General features: G+C 42.0%; 1 protein-coding gene across 2 annotated transcripts in view; it reads right to left on the bottom strand.

Moving 5' to 3' along the window:
• The window catches only part of LOC122808471 (dehydrogenase/reductase SDR family member 4-like), a 501,584-nt gene that overhangs the window by 210,363 nt on the left and 270,812 nt on the right, over positions 1-20,409 (bottom strand). For both annotated transcript variants that reach the window (XM_044079461.1, XM_044079529.1), the window contains exons 5-6: positions 18,275-18,326; positions 18,011-18,145 (exon numbers count right to left, since the gene is read on the bottom strand). In XM_044079461.1, coding sequence (XP_043935396.1) covers positions 18,011-18,145; positions 18,275-18,326 — 187 coding nt within the window. The remainder of the gene's footprint in view (positions 1-18,010; positions 18,146-18,274; positions 18,327-20,409) is intronic.

The raw sequence follows: 20,409 nt of genomic DNA, 5'->3' as shown, positions 1-20,409 counted from the left end.
ATAGGACAGTCATTGGAGATGTACCTCCCTGGACTACATGAAGACATTGAGGAGCAGTCTGATCTTGTAGCCCAAGTAGGTATGACCCTAGCCCCGAGTAGCATCCTGCCATCACTCAGGATACCACAGTACAAGGACAAAATAAACTTCAATTGGATAAGCTTCTTATGTCATTCTAAAGGGATCCAGTATCTGTCTGCCTGGGATGATTGACAAACCATGATGCTTTGCCAGAGATGGCCTGCACCTGTCACCCTTGGGATTTCAGATACTGGCCAAGGCTCTTGCCACCCCTATAGTGGCATAAGGCAAGGTTCAAACAAATTCACCATAACCAGTACAAGCAAGCAAAATGAGGGTAATGCTATTTAATGATAGAAGTCTAAACCTCAAAATGCACTCACTTGAGGCACTTCATAAAATGGAGAACAGACAACTGTGCAATGACAGACCTGGTTCAAGGCTCCAGAGAGCACCCCTGCATTACCAGGCTATAATTCATACCACACCTTTCAGCCACCTAACCTGGGCCTAAACACTAAAGGCAGAGGCATGTCTATACTCATTAAGGATATCCACACCTACAGGCCAGTTGCTCAGCATAATGTATCCAAGATTATCCAAGTGCAACTAACACTGGGCAAGACTGCAGTCCAAATTGTAGCTTGCTACAGACCCCCACCATGCCCTAGGATTCCCACTCATTTCATGATGCACTGGAAAATATTAGGGTACAACTTAACACCTTAATAATGGGCAATTTCAACTACCCCCACCATTAACTGGGAAAGCTACTCATGTACCAACTAGTGCTCAACATTTTCTGGAATTCATGAATTACAACACCTTGGATCAGCTTACCCACATGCAACAGGGACAGCAATATCCTAGACCTAGTCATTACCAACATGGGCAACAGTGTTCCACACCAGAGGGAACCACACCAGAGGTAAAATTCCTCGGTCAGATCTCACCACAAGCTAATCACCCTAGACATCCACCCCCACACATTAAGAAAACCATAAAATATTTCTCCAAAACCAACTTCATGCTTAAGACAGAAGTGGAAAACTTCATGACACCCATGCTGATGGACAACAGAGGTACGACTGCCGAATCCTATACAAATACACTTTAAAGCACTTACGAGTGCGTGGATTGTGCGATCCCTAACAGAACCAAAGATGCTATCCTCCAAAAAAAGGAAGCCAATCTGCTGGTCCTCTACAACAGAAGAAACTTTCTGCAGCAGAGTAAAATCCCATGATTGGAGGAACTCTGGTCAGCCTCAGTAAGAAGCTGAGATCCCTCAAAATACTCCAAAGTTAGTTACAAAAACAAAATCCCCACCGATTCTAAAGACCACCACAAAACATGCTATAGCTATGTCAAGAATCAATGACAACACTCCGATCTGCTCCAAGTTGCAGCACAATGGCACTAAATATACAAAACCAACTGATATTGCTAACATCCTGGCAGATGGGTTCAGTGCTAACTTTACCCCTCTCACCCCCTAAAGGGCCCATCTCTATACCACAAGAATGCAAAATTTATGTAATCATGGCTGCACAAGTAAAACTCCAAAGCTAAGAACACAGCATCCATGGGACCAGACATCCCAGGCTGCGTTCTACACAAACTAGAAAATGAACTGGCACCCCACCCAAGTACCATGTTCAATCAGCCTCACCTCAGGTTTTGTGCCCACTGAATGGCACACAGCAACGATCATCCCACTCCACAAAGGGGGGGGGCAACAGACCCCATGCATTACTGCCCCATTAGCCTGACTAGCCTGGTCTGCAAGGCTATGGAATGTTTCATCATGGAAGTTATAAACAATGACATTTGTAATCTCTAAACTCTGGACCCTACCCAGTTTGGGTTTGTAAAAGGCAAATCATGTCTCCTAAACCCGAGACATCTTTGAAGCAGTCACTAAAGCCATAGATGAGGGTAAGGTGGTTCACACAGCCTATTTATCTCACCAAGGCTTTCGACAATCCCCCAACTCCGGAATTCTAGATAAACTCACTAAACTAGGTATAAATCCTTGTCAAGATGGGTTGCCAACTGGCTCACTGATAGAACCCACACTGTGAAACTAGCAGACTAAATCCAACTTCAGACCAGTGACAAGTGGAGTACCACAGGGTTCAGTCCTGGGTCTTCTGTTTGGTATCTACTTCTCTGAAGTACAGGCTAACACAGGTGGTCTTTGGCTAAAAGTTCGTAGATGACGGCAAACTAGGAGCCATAATCAAAACCAACAATGTGGACATCCTACAAAAGGGCCTAACCAAAACAGATGTCTGGTGTCAAAGCCATGGCCTCAAGCTCAATACCAAAAAGTGCACAGTCAACCCTTTTGGTAAAAACTGACCATGAACTACCACATAGGCGGTAGTCTACTTAACACCAAGAGTGTGATGAGACCTTGGAACAGGTGGACAGCTGTCTCTCCTTTGATAATCACATCACCACAGTAATCAGGAAATACTACATGGCACACCTGATCACAAAAGGCTTCATCCAGGAAAGAGGTCATTGTTCCCCCTCTACTCACTCAGACCTACGAGTGTAAAACGCCCCTTTTGGTATGCACCTCACAAGGCATCTACAACTGGAAAGGCCACATAAATACCTCAAGATTACTGGCCTCAGATTCCCTACTCAGTCTCGAAAAACTCCGGCTTTACTGTTGCATATCACCTACTCAGAGGCAATCTCTGCCTAACATACAAAGCTGTCAAACCCAGAGCTGTAGAACACTACTTAAATTCCAATTCCTCTGAGCTACACGCTCTAGGGACCTGCACCTCATCACCACAACAGAACTTGCTGGAGGGATAGATTCCTATCCCAGAAACTTCCCATAATCTGGAACAAACTACCTACCTATATCACAAAGCTCATTAGCACTCCAGAAAAATATTGGATGGGAGATGGAAAATTCACCCCGGGCATCACTTCTGTGGCTCTGCTTGACAGAAGCACAAGAAAATAATTTTCTTGGGTGGCAAAAGCCAGGGTACCATTTGGCTAGTCTTATATAGGCCCTAGGGCCAATAGCCTAGTACCTACCTATGAACCTTTGAGAGCACTTTCCCACAAAAAATGTTATATGATCTTGGCTGAAGGACACCAGAAGGCATTTGAAGACCTTAAGCAAACTGCCATCCCACCTACATTGATACTATGTCAATAAACCAGCTTTCCTGTGATGCTTCAAATTTGGTCTTGGTACAGTTAAAGAAGGCAGACCAGTAGTCTATGCATCTAGAACCCTTACAAAAAGAAATGCAATATGCTCACATTGAGCAGGAACGTTTGGCAATAGTATTTGTATCTAAGTTTCATTACATCTATGGTAGAGATGTTCAGATTGAAACTGATCACTAACCTCTTACTATTCTAAAGAAGAATATGCATTCAGCTCCAGGGAGATTACAAAGAATGATGTTTAAACTTCAGAAGTACAACTTCAAAATGGTCTATACAAAAGGCAAACTTCGTCTGGCTGATACCTTATCCAGATCACCAAGAAATGCAACAGAACAGCTTCATGCAGAGAATTATGACTGACATCATGGAAGTGCATAATTTTTCTACCACGAGACTTGAGCTGAGAAATCATACAAAAACTGGTCCAGTTTTGCAAAGCTAAACCACTACATTAATGTTCGATGGCTGTCAAAGCAATCTGGTGTAGCACCTGAAGTAAAACCTTATTTCCTTACAGAAATAAAACGTGGTCACCCAGGTTCAAAATCTGCCAAAATGGGCAAAACTAATAGTTTGGCAGTCTAGTAAAAGATATTGATAAAGTACTTTTCTTGTTCGGTAGGCAATAGTACTACACCTTATTTGCAAAAACCATTTCAGCTACGTGAAGTTCCTGAACTACCTTGGTCAACAGTAGCCATGGATATATTAGAGTGGAACAATCAGCATTAGTGTTGGTAGACTTATTGGAGCCGTTTGATTTACTACCTAATCTCCAGTGTCCTCTACTGTTATCACCAAGTTGAAACATTTCAGTCCATGGTAAGTCCAGTTATTCCTGACAATTGTACCCAATTTACCAATCACTGGTTTCAGAAACTTGCAAAAGAATGGGAATGTACATGTTACTAGTAGTCCAGAATATCTGGTCAATTGGACTAGCTGAATGTGCAGTACAGCATGCAAAGCAATTATTTGAGAGGTCAAAGCACAATACAGATTTTTTTAATTTACTTAATTTCAGAAACATATTCTGCAATATGGAAGACACCAATCCAAACTACTAACAAGTTAACAGAAAACACCAGGAAGGACCCTGGTGACCAGAGACAGTAGAGTCAAATATACAGACCAGATACACGAATTTGACCTAGATTTCGTCTTTATTATACAGACTTCTTCAGAATATGAAGACATTTAACCACGCCATTGTTATACACTCATACCCTACAACAAACACATCCCACCCCTTCAATTACCCTAGAGACAAAGCTCAATCTAACAGGCATATCCTAAATCTAACTTCATTAGCCCTTCAAAGTAAAAAAAACTACTCTCAATCCTATCTACACAACATTGTGTTACATACCAAAATGTGTTAAATACACAATATAAATGTAAAATAAACATTTTCATGTACAATCAACTAAACACTGCTTATGACACCCAATGTTCTTAAATTACAAAATATAATGTCTAAAAAACAATAACTGTTAATCATATAAAAAATATAAAATTAACTCACGAATTTTGTTAAGAAATTAAAAAAAATTCTTTCTGGAAAACACCATTCCATAACAATAAGAAAAACTCTTAAAATAAGACATTTCATGTTCTGAAGTCTGCATAAAGATGAAACCTAGGTCAAATTTGTGCATCTGGTCTGTATATTTGACTCTACCGTCTCTGGTCAACAGGGTCCTTCCTGGTATTTGTCAACTTGTTTTACACCCTGCGATATACCTTGCTCACCTACTCTGAGACCTCTGTCTAGGCAAACCAGAACAGTGCCCATTGGTTCATTTGAGGCCTAAAGCCAAGAACAGAACTACAGCCCAACTATTCAGAAAGAGCCCTTTCCAAAGTCCAGTTATAATAAACTGGAATTTTTGCCCATTGAAAGGGCAGTGGGGATACAAATGGCAAAAGGCTTCAACCAGATTGGTCAAGTAACAGGTATATGTACACAGCAAAGATCCTACTTTGTAGAATCTGAGGGTGTGGAGTACAAGAGAAATCACATCTTCCTGTACCAGATTAGATATCGCAGCACTGTTCCTGTGATAGACCAACTCAGAGCAATCCATACAATGTTCCTGTTGTAGAATGTGTCCACTTCTGCCATTCCTAATATTCCGGATGTCCCTAAAGTTGTTCAGTAGAGAGTCCAGTTGCTGGACCAGATTCCAATTTTTGTCACAATTTGTTCACATTTCCACACCTAGTGTGAAATGCACAGCAATCTGGACATAATTGTTTATGTATTTAGTTTTGTATAATTGCATGACAAAGAACTGGTCTTGACTGCATGTCAATATCATTGCATGACTTATTTCGCAAAGAGGGAGGATGTAGGGTAGTGTGCATGTTGTACCTTTAAGTGTTTCAAGGTTGGCACATGCATTTAAACAGGCAGCACATGCTAGCTTCAGTGCCATTTATGAGTGCAGCAAGACAGTGAGCATACACAAGAGTAATAGCTAGTTTAAGTTTTTATGCCTCAAGCCTGATGTGTTTGTACATAAAGCTGCTTGAACAGAACCCAAAGACTTATCCCCACTAGACAGACACTTGAAACCCATGCATCAAGGGGGATGTCATGCTATTGCTAAGACCAAAGGCTCAGGAAGTCAAAAATCAAAACAGTGAATTACAATGGAAGATTAAAACATGCCGACACCTGGCTTGGTGTTGTGGTGGACAGCTACAAAAGTGAACCTTACAAGAATCAGTTTATATAAATCAAAGGTAAAATCTTGTTTTACCGTCAATGCTGACAACTGTTTTGCCAGCATGCAGATTTCTCCACATTTGCAATATCATTTGTGGGAAATTCCTCTAAAATGCTGTCAGATACCAAGCATATAAAGTTCATTCCAACAGTACAGAACCCATCAAAAGGCAGATTTAACCCCATACAAGGACAAAACATTCATGGTATCTCAGAAACCTCCACTATCATAGATTTAGATAAGCTTTAACAATTCTTCCAAAGTAGCAGTCCTCAGAAAGCTTCAAGCTTTACTCTGACCAAAACATTGCCAACTTTATAAATGAAAGCTTCCAGTTTTTCCATAAAATCCAATAAGCAGCACACCAAAGATGGAGGGATAAATGGTCAGAGTCTATAGTAAACTTTCCATAACAAGGAAATTCAACTAGGTTGCATTAAGGGGACCACAGTGTAAGAAACTTCTCTGTGTGGAAGAAGTTCAGCCCATATATCTCTAGTTAATTACTGTATATTACAGACAGTAGTAGGAGTAGCAAACTTGCTCATCTCAAGTCAAAACAAATAGAAAACATATAATTGTACAGCATTACTAAGTATTCAAAAGTAATCCAAGCAAGGCAGGCAGTCTTGTTTCCATTCGAAAATCCTTTAAGTACACAGACAAGCGATCCAAGTAAAACAAGAGTAATTTCCTCACAAGCTTTCTAAATATATATACTTTTTTTTAAATCAGGCATGGGAGTGGTTTATTGTGCGGTAAAAGTGTTACTGGTACACGTTAAATTTACATCCCTTCCCCCAGTGTGACATTCGAGCTGGTCCTACCCTACTTAGTAGCCGTCATATAACCCTTATGTACTTTAAATAAAATTTATAATGTGGTACCTCTTATTTAACCAGATTAAGTGATTTTATCCAAGACAATATACTACATGGCTGTCAGGGGTGTAGCTAGGATTTTCAAATTTGTACTCTGCTCTCAAATTGCTACCCCTCTTCCCAGCCAAGCTACGGACATTCTCGTAATTCATAGTTCGCTCTTAGTATCTATGAAGAGGCATTTGCTGTAATGCCTCTTCAGTAATATAATATAGATTCACTCAAACTTGGTTCCATGAATTGAAAATTAACCTGAAAGTCAGTTCTTTGAAAAATGCAGCATGGTAGTTGAGGTAGAGGATTCATGCTTTTGTTTTCTGTAAGTAAGGTACAGGTTTTGAGCTTGAGTAAATTACTAACCACCTGCTACCCCTAACTAGGGTGTAGCATTCACACCCCACCTACCTCTTAGTGCAAGAAATATGGACAAAGCCTAAAATAAACAGGGACAGATATTAAATAATGCTCTCGTGAACTTAGAAAGTTGCTAGAACAGGATTTGCGCTAGTATGACAAAATTGCTAGACCAGGATTTGTGCTAGTACGAATTTTTCTAAAGGACATGAAGTCTGAAACTCAAATGTCTGTCATCATTTAGCAACTTCAGCCTTCAATGATTTTCTAGAAAAATCACAAAATTTATGAGGAACAGAAAAAATGGGGCAAAAATCTGGACATTCTGCAAAATTTGGACAGTTGAGAGGTATGCTATCTACCACACACACCTCAACCTCAGAGCAACAAACCCATAAATAAAACTGAGGCAAAGACCCAAAAATAGACATTTTAAAATATTGCTCTTCTAAACTTAGAAAGATAATAGAATAGTAGCAGGTCTTGCATTAGTACGAATTTTCTGAAGGGTATGAAATCTGAAACTCAAATGTCTGCCATTATTTTCTAACTTCAGTCTTTAATGACTTGCCACTAATTTGTCAGAAAACCGCAATTTTATGAAAAACAGACCAAAAATGTGATGCAAAAATATAAAACTGCCAGACAATACAGCTGGGAACCCGTCAAAGAAGGGACACCATTTTAATATGAGCACTGTTAACTTGAGCAGCTAATAAAATTAGAGAATCTATACGCATTTCTGAAATAAAAGTAATGTACAACTCTGATCATTACATTTATAATTGTAAACCCTCCACGTTTTCTTCCAAAATTGCTATTTTGCAGAGGGATTTTATTAGGGGGAGAGCAACATTTTGAGCCAAAATTGGGGACAGTTGAGGTTTAGATATTCCTAATTCTATAAAGCGATTTGCACGTACCTCTCAACCTCTTAATGCAGGAAATCTGGACAAGGCCAAATATATTGGGGGAACATACAAACAGTACTAAAAATTGATCCTGTATAAACTTAAGACAGTTGATAGAACAGGTCTTGCTTTAGCATGCATTTTTCTGAAGGTTATGACGTCAGAAACTTGATGTCTTATTTAGTGACTTCATTCCTAAAATGAGAAATGAAGGTATGAAACGAGGCCCAAGTGGCTGCCGTGCAGATATCATCCAATGGCACTCGAGACTTAAACGCGGCTGACGTGGAAACTGCCCTAGTAGAGTGAGCAGTAACCCTTTGAGGAGCAGGCCTACCTGAAGTGTCATAAGCCTGCAGAATACAATTAGCAATCCATCTCGATAGTGTGACTTTGGAAACTGCTTTGCCCATAGCAAATTTAGCAAAGGAGATGAACAGCTGATCTGATTGTCTATGACCAGCCGTTCTGTGAATGTAAAAGTGCAATTGTCTATGAACATCTAAAGAATGCAGCTTATATTCTCCTTTGTTTTTATAATTGGGGAAAAACACAGGTAAGTTGATTAATATTAGATTCCGAAGAAACTTTTGGAAGAAAGGATGGATTGGTCCTGAGGCACACCCTATCGGGAAAGGAGAGGTAAGGTGGTTTGATGCATAGAGCCTGAAGTTCTGACTCTTCTGGCTGATGTGATGGCTACCAAGAAAGCAGTCTTCCAAGGAAAGGTACTTCAGATCCGCAGAAGCTGCAGGTTCAAAGGGAGGAGCAGTAAGGGCCTGTAGAACTAAGGATAGGTCCCAAGGTGGTACAGCTTCTTTGACCGGTGGCCTCAACAGAAAAACTCCTTTAAGAAAGGTCTTACAAGTTGCAGTCATGAGGAGCTGACTCATGACCCATATGACTCAATGAGGAAATGGCTACCATTTGTACCTTACCATGAAGAACTAGCCCTTGATGAAAGAGGTCTGTGGGAGTCAGCACCACAGACATGGAGTGCAGAAAAAGGATCCATACTTTTCTGGACCTGGAAATAGAAAACCTTTCCATTTGCTCCAATAAGCCTTCCTAGTGGAAGGTTTATGAGCCATATAAAATGGCCTGCGACCCAGGTAGCCGAGATGCCGAGGTCCCTAATCAAGAGATGGAACTGGAGCAGCCAGGCTGTTCAGGTGTGTAGGTGTTCGGGACTGGAAGTCCCTAGAGGATGGAGATGAATCCGGGATGGATCCAGAATCCAGAGGCAGTTCACTTTGGGAATATACATAGGGAACCAGGGCTGACGAGGCCAGAACGGGGCAATGAGAATCATTCTGCTCCCCAAACTGTTGGCTTTCTGCAAGAGCCTCTGCATCAGAGGTAGTGGAGGATAGGCATAAAGGAGACCGGGAGGCCAAGCATGCACCAGAGCGTCTCTCGGGGATTCCCCAGGTGGGGGAAGTAGAGCGAAGAAACTGTCGCATTTGGCGTTTGAGTGAGAAGCAAAAAGATCGCAACAGGGTTGCCCCCAGACGGCAAAAATCTTCTTCGCTACCAGAGGATTGAGAGACCACTCGTGCGGGGAAAGAATGGTGCGACTGAGCTTGTCCGCAAGGATGTTGGATTTTCCCGGAATGTGCGTTGCTACAAGAAAGCGTTTGGTGGAAATTGCCCATTCCCAGACTCTCATGGCCTCTCGACAAAGGGGATAGGACCTGGTTCCTCCCTGCTTGTTGATGTACCAGACTACCGACATGTTGTCTGTCTGGATCGCAATAGTCCCCGTAGGAAGAAGGCTGTGAAGTGCCTGCAACGCTAGGAGCACTGCCCTCATTTCCAGGACATTTATATGCAACGAGGTCTGAGGTGTTCCACGTGCCTTGGACAATCTTGCCCGCAGAATGCCCCCCCCACCCGAGGCGAGAAGCGTCCAGTCACCGTGGCTCTGAGGAATGCTGCACAAAAGGGTCTCCCTGCTAGAGGCTCCGGAGACTGGAGCCACCAAAAAAGGGAGTCCTTGCATGCCTTGCTGACCGCTATTGGGCTGTTGAGAGAGCAGTATAGCGGGGACCACTGGACCTGTAGGGTCCATTGAAGAACCCGCATGTGTAAGCAAGCATGAAGTGGAATAGCTGCTGCCATTGAACCCAGGGCCCTCAGGACCGAAGCCGCCGTTGGAAACGGTTGTAGGACTGCTGTGATATGACACTTCAGGCTGGACAGCCTGTCTGGGGTGAGGAAGGCCCGCATTGATCTTGTGTCCAACCTTCCTCCTATGAAATCTATAAGTTGTGTGGGGTGCAGTAAAGATTCCTCCCAGTTTATGGTGATGCCCAGCCTTGGGGCTATAAGAAGGAAATAGTCCCTGGCTGAGCACAGTAGATGCCTTGATGATGCCGTTAGGAGCCAGTCGTCCAGGTACGGAAAGACCTGTAATCCCTGGAGTCTCAGGTGGGCTGCTACTACTGCTAGTACCTTGGTGAACACCCTGGGGCAGAGGTGAGACTGATGGGGAGGACCCTGAACTGGTAGTGGCTGGCTCCCAGCCGGAAGCGAAGGAACCTCCTGGACCGTCTGTCCATCCGAATGTGGTAGTACGCGTCCTTGAGGTCGATGGAGCACATCCAATCGTTCTCCGCAAGAGGGGAGTATAGATTGTAGGGTGACCATCCGGAACTTTTGTTACTGACAGGTTCACTAGGGAAAGGTCTAAGATCGGTTTAGCCAGCTTCTCTAAGCCCCGAGAGCAGACCCCCACTCGGATCAGACGCACAGACCGGAGTCTGAGCCAAAACAGTCTGATCCGAAAGACCGGTGTGCTCCGACTTAGACTGAGCTGAAGACACACCAGCTCCCTCGGATCCGAGGCTCGGCCCTCTGCTCCGAGAGGTCAGGTCCGAAGTACCCGAAGCACTCAAGGGATGGGTCGGATCCGAGGTGCGCTGACCTATCGGATCCGACCCACCCCCGGATCCAACTCTGCCCGGCACAGACAGCTCCGAACCCAGGGTGTGGGTCGGAGAAGGAGCCAAGGGGGCGAAAAAAGGGGTAGAATCCCCTCCCGGATGGGGGGAGCCAAGAGCACTCCCATTTGCATTTGGGCCTGGATGAAACACCTCATCATCCGGTCCATGTCTGCTTCGCTCATGGAAAAGGTGGATTTAGTAGAGGCCACCGAAGCGGACCTAGAGAGCCGCCTCGGGGACCTCACTGAAGGGCTAGCCTCCTCCTCCTCGGGCCCAGAAGAGAACCGAGGGGAGTGGAGCCGAGGAGGAGATCTAGAAGACACAGGGGAGGCCCGTTTAGACGGAGGAGCCAAACTTGAGGTCTCTGCTTTCCGTTTGTGGTGCCTCTCCTTGTGTCGCTCCTCTTTCTCCCTTGAAGTCTCCCTCTCCTCCGGTTTTTTTGAGCGAGGTTGAGTCCCACCCGGGGGAGAGGAGACCACAGCACCCACAGAAGGCTGCTGGCTAGAAGGGGCAGAGGCCGGAGCCGCATCTGGAGGGAGAAGTCCCGCCAGAACGAGCTTCGACCTCCGCTCCCTTAAAGCTCGGGGGTTGAACCCTGCACAAATGGTACAACCAGATGACAGGTGTTCAACCCCCAAGTGATAACGCGTAGTGTGGCCATCCGCTGGGGACAGCTTATGGCCACACTCGGTACATTTAGAGAACACTGCCTTATGGGCTTCAGACATCTTAAGCCCTAACAGGCCTAAAACACACAGTACACACAAACTACGCAAAAACCCGAAGAAAAATTAAAAAGAGAGAGGAAAGCCTAACACATACACTAACTAATCAAATTATAAAAGTTAGTTTTCCAAAAAATTTTTAGTCAAAACTCTTATCTAACCAGGAGCGAGGAGTCAGTTGCAACTTGAAAGCGGCAAACGAAATCTGAGATCAGTTGGGGCCTGGCAGGGGATTATGGGTAGAGGGAGGAGCTAGGAGCTCGGAGCCTAAAGCTTTTGAAATGCCGGCTCGGATCCGAGGTCGGATCAGATACCCACAGGTTGCAGACAAATGAAGTCTGCCTACTTCAGATCTTTAGTTCCCCTGCAACTCTCAGCTCCTTGTAAAAATATACGACACTCTGCTATATCTGAACTTCGCAGCACAAGAAATCTGGAAAAAGCAAACATTTATGGGGGGGGGGGGCAAAAGCCCAAAAAACTAGGGACACATTTTAAACATTGCTTGTATATTTTTGGAAAGTTACTAAAATAAAATGCAGTGTTACCACCATGCATGTCTTAAACCCAGAACCATATGCACTACAGTCAGTGCAACATGCCACTATGCTAAATCAGCAGTTTGAAAAAACAGGAAGATTGAAACTTAATGGCTATTAGATAGCTCTCAACCACTTAGCACAAAAAACCTGGACAAAAAGCCAATGAGGGCATAGAAATTCGGTTCTCACTTCACACCTTGGCACAAAAAACCTGGACAAACAAAAACAATAATGGGGGAATACAACTTAAGTTCTCACCATAGCTCAACTGTTAAAAATAAAAATCTGAACAAAGTTCAGAAATGGTGGTGGTTAGGGACTTCAGAATCTTCTTACCCTGAAGCAAAAGGTACAGGTTTTTGAGCCTAAACACCTGTTGTATTACGTGTGTGTGTGGCATTTACACACACAATTTAAGTATTTTTCTGGTGGTGAGAAAACCACTTTTATACTTTATGTAGGGGGTTTGCCCTGCACCTCCAAACTTAACATTTTTAATTCTTCAGTCACTACACAGTGAATGAATTGCGATTTCGTTCACACTGAGCCCATTTCATCAAATGACACCATTCACAAATGGTACATTTCAATGGTGTCCAGTGCCTCAACCCTTTAAGGAATCCCTTATTAATTTTCTCATTTTGCACTGCCTGATCGCTGTGTGATGCCTCTAGTGAATAACAAATCAGACAGCAGAATCTATAGTTGCATGGCTACAATGTACAGCAGTGCAACCCTTTCTCAGTGTGTATATGCCACCATAATATACTTCTGGAATGGCCTAGAAAGTTTATTTTATGGCCTTAAAAGTTTATTTTTGGATAGTTTAAAGTAGAAAGAAGCACACAGGTGATTTTACATTAAGCTTTTGATACTTATTAAAAGCTGTGAAAACTTGAATCTGCTTTCTGTCCCTGGCTTGCTGCATGTTCTTATCCCATCACCGTTAGTGTTACATTTGTGTCAAAAGCATAGGTCTTTTCACCTCTAGATAGTTGATTTTGTTGTTTTTATATTTCTGTGGTGGCAGAATGCTTTGTTAGGTATTTTTATGAGCTTCAACCATTGATCAAAGAATATGTAGTGCACAAAGTGTGACAATTTTGCTCCAAAACTGGAAAAAAAGAAACTTGCTAATGACATCCCTAGTATGACATCCAATCTTAACAAGCCTTAGATACTTAAAAGTTTAAGGATACCCAAGCACTTAGGTCGCATGCAAGGGACTAACAGTGGACATTTCCAGCTGCCAAACAGTAGCAAAAGGTAAAATGGCTTTTATGCAGTAAGTATGTTGGAATGAAGTGTTAAACTTCTAATGTTGTTAGCTCCAAAGAGGGAAACTCCGCTTCTGCTTGCTGACAGTTTTAGGTGCTTTACCGACAGTTTTAGGTGCTTTACCTGCTTTCAAAGGCTTTGAAAGTAGTTTAAACAAAAGAATTACCAGATCTCTACACAATTAGCTCAATGTGTTCTCCATGTGGATGACAATATTTACCGCTTGAGTTTTTTTCTCTTGGTGAATTTCTTGACATCCACATTTTGAGCTCACGATAATCTGGGTATGATTGGACACCGGATTATAATCCTCTAAGACTAAGTCATGATAGACCCCACATCAGTCACAGACACCAATAAGGAAGCTGGCTGTTCCTCAAATGGATGAAGCAAAGGCAAAACTGTAAGAGGTGACAATGTTATGGGCTTTAAAAGGAGAGTAAACTGAGATTTAACAAAATGAGATACAATCAAAAACACCCTACTTGAGTATAACTTTCAGATTTTGCAGTCATATTTTGTTAGTTCAGAGGGTGTGGGCGTTCACCCCCTCCCTTGACAGAGAGAGATTAGACATTTCCAAGTGTAAAAAAAAGTATTTAGTAATCTAAAGATTCAAAGAAGAGGTTCCAGTGAATTCTTTCATGAATGACTCCTGCAAAAGCCTTCCAACACATCTTGCATGCCCAGATAATACATCTCACTTTCTTAGTGAGGGAAAAACGTTTGGGTAATTTTCTACTCCTGAATACTCTAAAATGCATCTGTGTCAAATATAATACATCTACATATTAAAAAAAAACTTGCTGAGACCTTAGACTAATTTTTTTGCCATGAAAAGCCTGGATGCATAACTTTTGAAAATAGCTTTGAAAGCTGGCTAACCACATCACAAGCTTTTCTCTCGCTCAGTCTCACACACCTCCATAATTTCCCGATCAGTTTCTCACACACACGCTCTCCTTACCTGATAATCTGTTAACCCGATTGCTCCATAATTTCCCGCTCGCACTCCTATCCGTTCACAATTGATCCATTCAAGCTAATTTCCCGCTCGCAGCCAGCCGGACATGTCAGCTCCCGTTCGCTTTCACAACACCCAGCAAGCATCCTTAAAGGAGCCAACGCTGTTTTTTTAGTTAAAAATGTTACCCCCTCTTCTACAGAAGTTGTACTGAAATCAGTACAGTGCGTATGCCTCCCGACATCCCTGATGGCTGGACAATACACACACTTTGCATGTAAAAATCAATTTCTATTTTCATAACCTATCGTTAAAGATAGCTTTTCAAGGTCTGTGTGCAAGAACCCTAAAAAAATCTATAAATATATATAATTGTATAATTAGTATTACACAATTTTGAATAAAGTGGAAAAAAAGAACCAGAAAAAAATGTATGCATGATGGGAACAAAATATACACAAAGTAAAACTGATTTAAAATAGTATTTAAAACCAACTGGTAGAATAAAATACAATTAGTCATGTAAACAATGTGGCAATTTTCTATGTTCCAGTGCACTAATTGAACAGTAGTAGTTTAGTCCAGGTTTCCTAAAAGTTCATCTTTAATTGCCACGAGTTTGTTTCTCCAGAATATTCTGGATGTCTCCAAGATCACCCATGTCTTTGCGATCCAGGATCTGGAACTTAAAACCTGCATGTCTTAAGAGAAAGGTGCTTGGCTAGTGCATTATCACATCCAGAGCAGCTCTCAATAAAGCCCTTAAACCTCTTATGCAGGATAAGAGCACAGGGTCAGGATTAATGAGAGTTTGAGACCTCAGATTATGGATCCTCCAACAGAAGTGCACATCCTTCCGGCAAGAGGACTGTGCAAATGAAAACCAAGAGCTGTTCAGAAGCATCTGGCAGAAATGTTATCAGGGGCTAATTCCAGCACTGGTTTTCAGAGCCACGGCCAAAACCATTTTTGCAAGGAGGAAGGACATCACATTTGCGTATTCACCATCTGGGTTTCAGTTTTCATATGGCAAAATTAACCCTGCAATATTCAGATTAAAGCAGTAGTGAAGGTACTTACCAGAAAGTCTTTCAAAAAACAATGGGTCAGTTCTGTTTGGACAGGAGCTTTAGCAGTCTGAAATCAATTTGTCTTTCAGACCACCATATTAAGGATATAATAAATTAGCCATCTTGCGATTGCAGGTTGAGCAATTCAAAATAATGGCTCCACAGACTACTCCTATTCCAGAAAGTTTGGACGATTGGAGAAGGGTAAACACGCTGGATTTAGAACTCAGGCAAAATGTACCAAACAGCATTTCACTGCAGTTATGCATTTTGTTTTCTGCAGAGCTTAGGAAATGAAGACTGCCCATGGCATCTTCACACCATACTGTGCTACCTCCATTACTGTGACCACGAGCCTCAGCCAAGGCACAGTTAGGATCACCTTATCAGCTTTATGCTCACTCGCTAAAATATTCCAAGTTCGACCACAGAAAAGGTCACCAGAGTATTAAGGGGTGAGCTGTGGAGAATGCCATCCACAAGAGGCATCCTGTAGGTTGAGCATTACTGGAAATCCATCCTGATCAGTCTTAACTCCTTAACTCACTCATTACAGTTCCTGCCTATGAGCCACACTGTTCTCCTGGATACACTTTGGTGCCTTTAGCCTGCTTAACAATTCACCAGTCCTAAAGTGGGTGGATATGGTTTTCAAGCAGCAGGCAGTTTTAATCTGGATTTCCACATCAGGCCAGCTAGGCAGTGGTCAAGTTTCCTTGCAAAGAAATAACCCCATGTCATGCCCTGTAGCTTGGGAAAAATCTCTGAACAAAGTCCACCAGAGACAAACCGGTTAGTGTTCCACTCTTGGAAGGATTAAACCACCTTTCCAAGCAGCTTAGACAAGTCCTAGTTGACCAGAGCATTTGACCAGTGTACCAGGCACTCATTTGGAATTTGTCAAGTCTCCAATACAGCAGTCTCCAGCCAATCTACTGGAGTTAATGGTTAAGCAGGTGGTACTCCAAATCTTAAGAGGCATAAGCCAAGCCCAATCACAGCCAGCAAATTTCTCAATTTCCTTTTAGGGAAAAAAAAGGAAATTATTGGGCACTCCATCTCAAAGTGGGGGGGGGGTGTCAGGCTGATGCAGCCTGGTGGGTGGCAGTCCTCAGCCCCCCCCTTTTTACCTTGATTGGTATTTTGATAAAGAATTAAATTCACAACAGTGCTGCAAATAGTGACAGAATTGGTTGATTATGGCTGTTGTAATCAAATCAAACTTAAAAGGACATCGGGAGAGCTTTGTGTGATGCCACCCGATAACAGGCTTGTGTGATACCACCTAACAGGCCTGTGTATTGGTGTTAGGTGTGTTGCAAATTTTGAGTTTAACATGTTATTTAAACTTACGGTAGTTGCTGCAATTGTTTGTGTGCATTTTGAGCTGGGATCAGAGAATTTATATGGTAAAACAGAAATCTTCAGAAAATGCATATATTTTAGAAGTTGCAGATCACAAAAATGACTTCAGGACCCCATGTGTTACTCATCTGCTCTCAGAGACATTAAAATCCTGGGAGTTTAAAGATCCAATTTAACATGTTAAAGAATGCCCTATGCTCTGCATTTTCCAGTTTAGCGAGTTTAACCATGAGTGTTTTGCTACAAGTACAACGCAGGTGCTGCAACACATCTTGCTTCACAATTCCCCAGGAAATCTCAGCCTACCCTTTAGATTTCTATCAGCAGGGGATGAGCACATGGAATGGACACCAACCTACCCAGCTATATCAAGCCTGATCTTCAGAAAACAGTTCAGGACCTGTGGACTGCCCATTCCTTCCATAGAACATGCAGATACACAAACCTCCTGTAAAATAAGTTACTCAGAAGTTTTAAACTTTGTAACAGAACCAGTTTAGAGCCTATGTACCATCCAGGCTCCACTCTGACCCCAAATGCTTTTCCATTCTCTGGTATGGATTTTGATAAGTAATTACATAAAAGTTGCACCATTTCAAACATCAGATATTGTGCTTTTTTTCTTGTATCATGTTATGTGGAGCTTCTCCCCAAGCCTCTACTGAAAATGGGCTCACCTAGGCCCAGTACACCATCACGGTTAACAAATGCAATAAATCATTCTCCCATTTGTCATTTTGATGACAGCATTTGAGATGCATTTGCACACCTTGAAATTTGTTTAAATTTTTGTGTTTGCGCACCAATTAAAGGTAGAATATGGAGCCAGGTCCACAGCTGGTTGGCTAAAGGTTAGTTTCAGTTTTGGCCTTCAGTGGCATTTCCTCTTTCTACACCAAATTCTTAGATTGCAGGGATATTTAATATACTTCTGAGCTAAAAATATTGATGCAACACTATGCCATACAATTGTTCTATGTATGCCTCCTGCAATATCAAAACTTTGTATACTTACAATTGTGCTGAACCTAGTTCTGGTAAGGCCAGGGGCCATGCAGTTCACACGAATGTTCATAGGACCAAGTTCAAGAGCCAGAGTTCTTGTTAGCCCAAGAAGGGCAGTCTTGCTGACACTGTATGGACCAATGGTCTAAAAACAAAATACATTAGATTTACAAAAAATAGATTTTCCTATAAGTGTAGAACTTTAATGCTTACTGGAATAGGGTGGCAACAGAAAAAAAAGATTTTCCTATAAATGTGCAACTTTAATACTTACTGGAATAGGGTGGTAACCAGCAGTAGAAGACACAAGCACTATAGAGCCACCTCTGAAAAGTAAAAAAAAAATGAATGTAAACTTACAATTACTCCCAATGGTTTTAATACAGCCTCACCACATCCATACTCTTAATGGAATTAGATTTCATACCTTTCCAAATAAATTTTGGACATCTCATCCTATGCACAAGGCAGAGTACAATGGATATAGATGGGAGAATACAACTCAATTTCAAAAGTCTTCTACACACAAATTTCACATACAAAAGAAATGCAAGTACAAATAAATACTAAAAGGAAGTATCAGGTTCTCTGTCTAATTGAAAGTACTTTGGGTTATTTGGACAATATTAGAGACATCTCCCCTCAGACTTGCACCAACTGAGGTCAGATCCTCAATTGTTTATAGATTGAAAGCAGTTGCTTCAGAGGCCTCTAGAAATAAGTTGTTACAACTAACAAAACCTGGAATTGTTGCTCAGTTAAAGATTTAAAGATCTAATATACTATCAACAGGGAACTCCAAAATCTCAAAGATCTGAAGATTAGTAATCTGCTCTGTTGGCATCTAGGGGCAACCTGCACACCAGAAGAGATGACAAAACTACCTCCAAGGTCATTGTCCACAGAAGTACCAGGGGAAATGGTCAACTTTGCCTTAATTTCTACCATTAATCACTCTTGTACCTCTCCACTTTAAGCTAGAACGTGGATTCCAAGACAGTGAAGCCTAAAAAGGCTACAGAATGTCTGAAGCATAGCCACTGGAGTAGCAGTAGCCAGAAGGAAGCATTAGAGAGAATTCTACAGTTAGGCCAAAGGCCAAATACAAGGAACCCCTGCACAAAGCCAGTCGCTACAAATCTTGAATTTGTAAGAATTCTGTTTTCAGATGAATTTTAAGTGGAAAGATACCTCAAGCAAGTTGCACATTACTTTGGTATAGAGAAACTGGTGTAAACATAAAGGTTTTGTTCCCATTGGGGAATGCATTTCAAATTATGCATCTTCCTTTTGATATGGACCATCCCACAAATGGGCACACTTTCATTACAGAGCATCTGAACTACCCAAGCATCCAGAAATCCTGACTCTGGAGATTAGTGAGGCAAAGATCTACTAAAAATGTAGAAGACATTTATCAAGGCCTATAACTTAAGTTTGGGAACTATGGCACAACATGCCATCTTGGTATTGCAGCACACATGGTTCGGGCAAAAGCTATTAAATGAACACTGTACAAGTATAAACATTTTGCCAGCATACACAAAGCATGGTTAAACAAGGTTGAAATTCTTGGATCTCAGCATAACTAAGAGAAACAAAGTGGGTCTTTTCCATATTATGCAGTCGGCAGCAGGGGTGCATACAGAATCTTTCCTAACAGAAAATATTCAAATACCAATATAGTAAAGGGACTAAAGGACTTGCATGTTCATGAATTTGTATCTTCTGGCCTTTTGAGTTGCCAAAGCATCAAGCCTTGGATAGCAGTTTACTCCAAACTGGACACTGGACCTGGTGCTTTCAAAATCAATTTTAAATATTAAGTCAGTCAAAATACGACTCCCATTTCCTAAACTGCTTTAAATGGGAAAGGCTATGGTGGTGACAAGCTGAGAAGGAACACCAGACTCCAGTACACCCTGAAAAAAAAAAAGTCTAGCTATTCCTTCGAAGGACTCCAAGGAAAGCTGGGAAACATTCCTCCAGTGCCCACCCTGGTCCCTCCTAGTAGTTCATACCCAATAAACTACAGACTACCCACGGGGTATCATCCTAAATCATTCCAGAGAAGCAATGGCTGCACTCGTACTGCTGAGCCTTACAATGGACAGCAAGAACAGCTAACTTAAATCATTCTTCTGGTTATATGGTTGATCTCAAACATTCTCAACTTGTGACTGTAGCTAGCAAGACAGTCATCTGTAAGGTAATTGATAAAAATCAAAAGCAGTTCAAAACACTTGTCAGTTGCCTTTCCCACTTTAACCTCAAAGTTGGTATACATAATCCAGGTGGTGTCACCCCCATGGTGGTAGAGAGGCTCTCCCCCTGCAAGTCTTAATGTTCATTGAAGGTGGCATCGGTAAACTGCTTTTGATTTTTTTTGCATTCATTGACCTGCCTTTG

The sequence above is a fragment of the Protopterus annectens genome, chromosome 1.part0, assembly GCF_019279795.1.
Source record: "Protopterus annectens isolate FY-2018-M chromosome 1.part0, PAN1.0, whole genome shotgun sequence".
Taxonomy (NCBI): Eukaryota; Metazoa; Chordata; order Ceratodontiformes; family Protopteridae; genus Protopterus; species Protopterus annectens.
The sequence above is the reverse complement of the archived record's forward strand: the minus strand, read 5'-3'. Positions and strand labels throughout refer to the sequence as shown.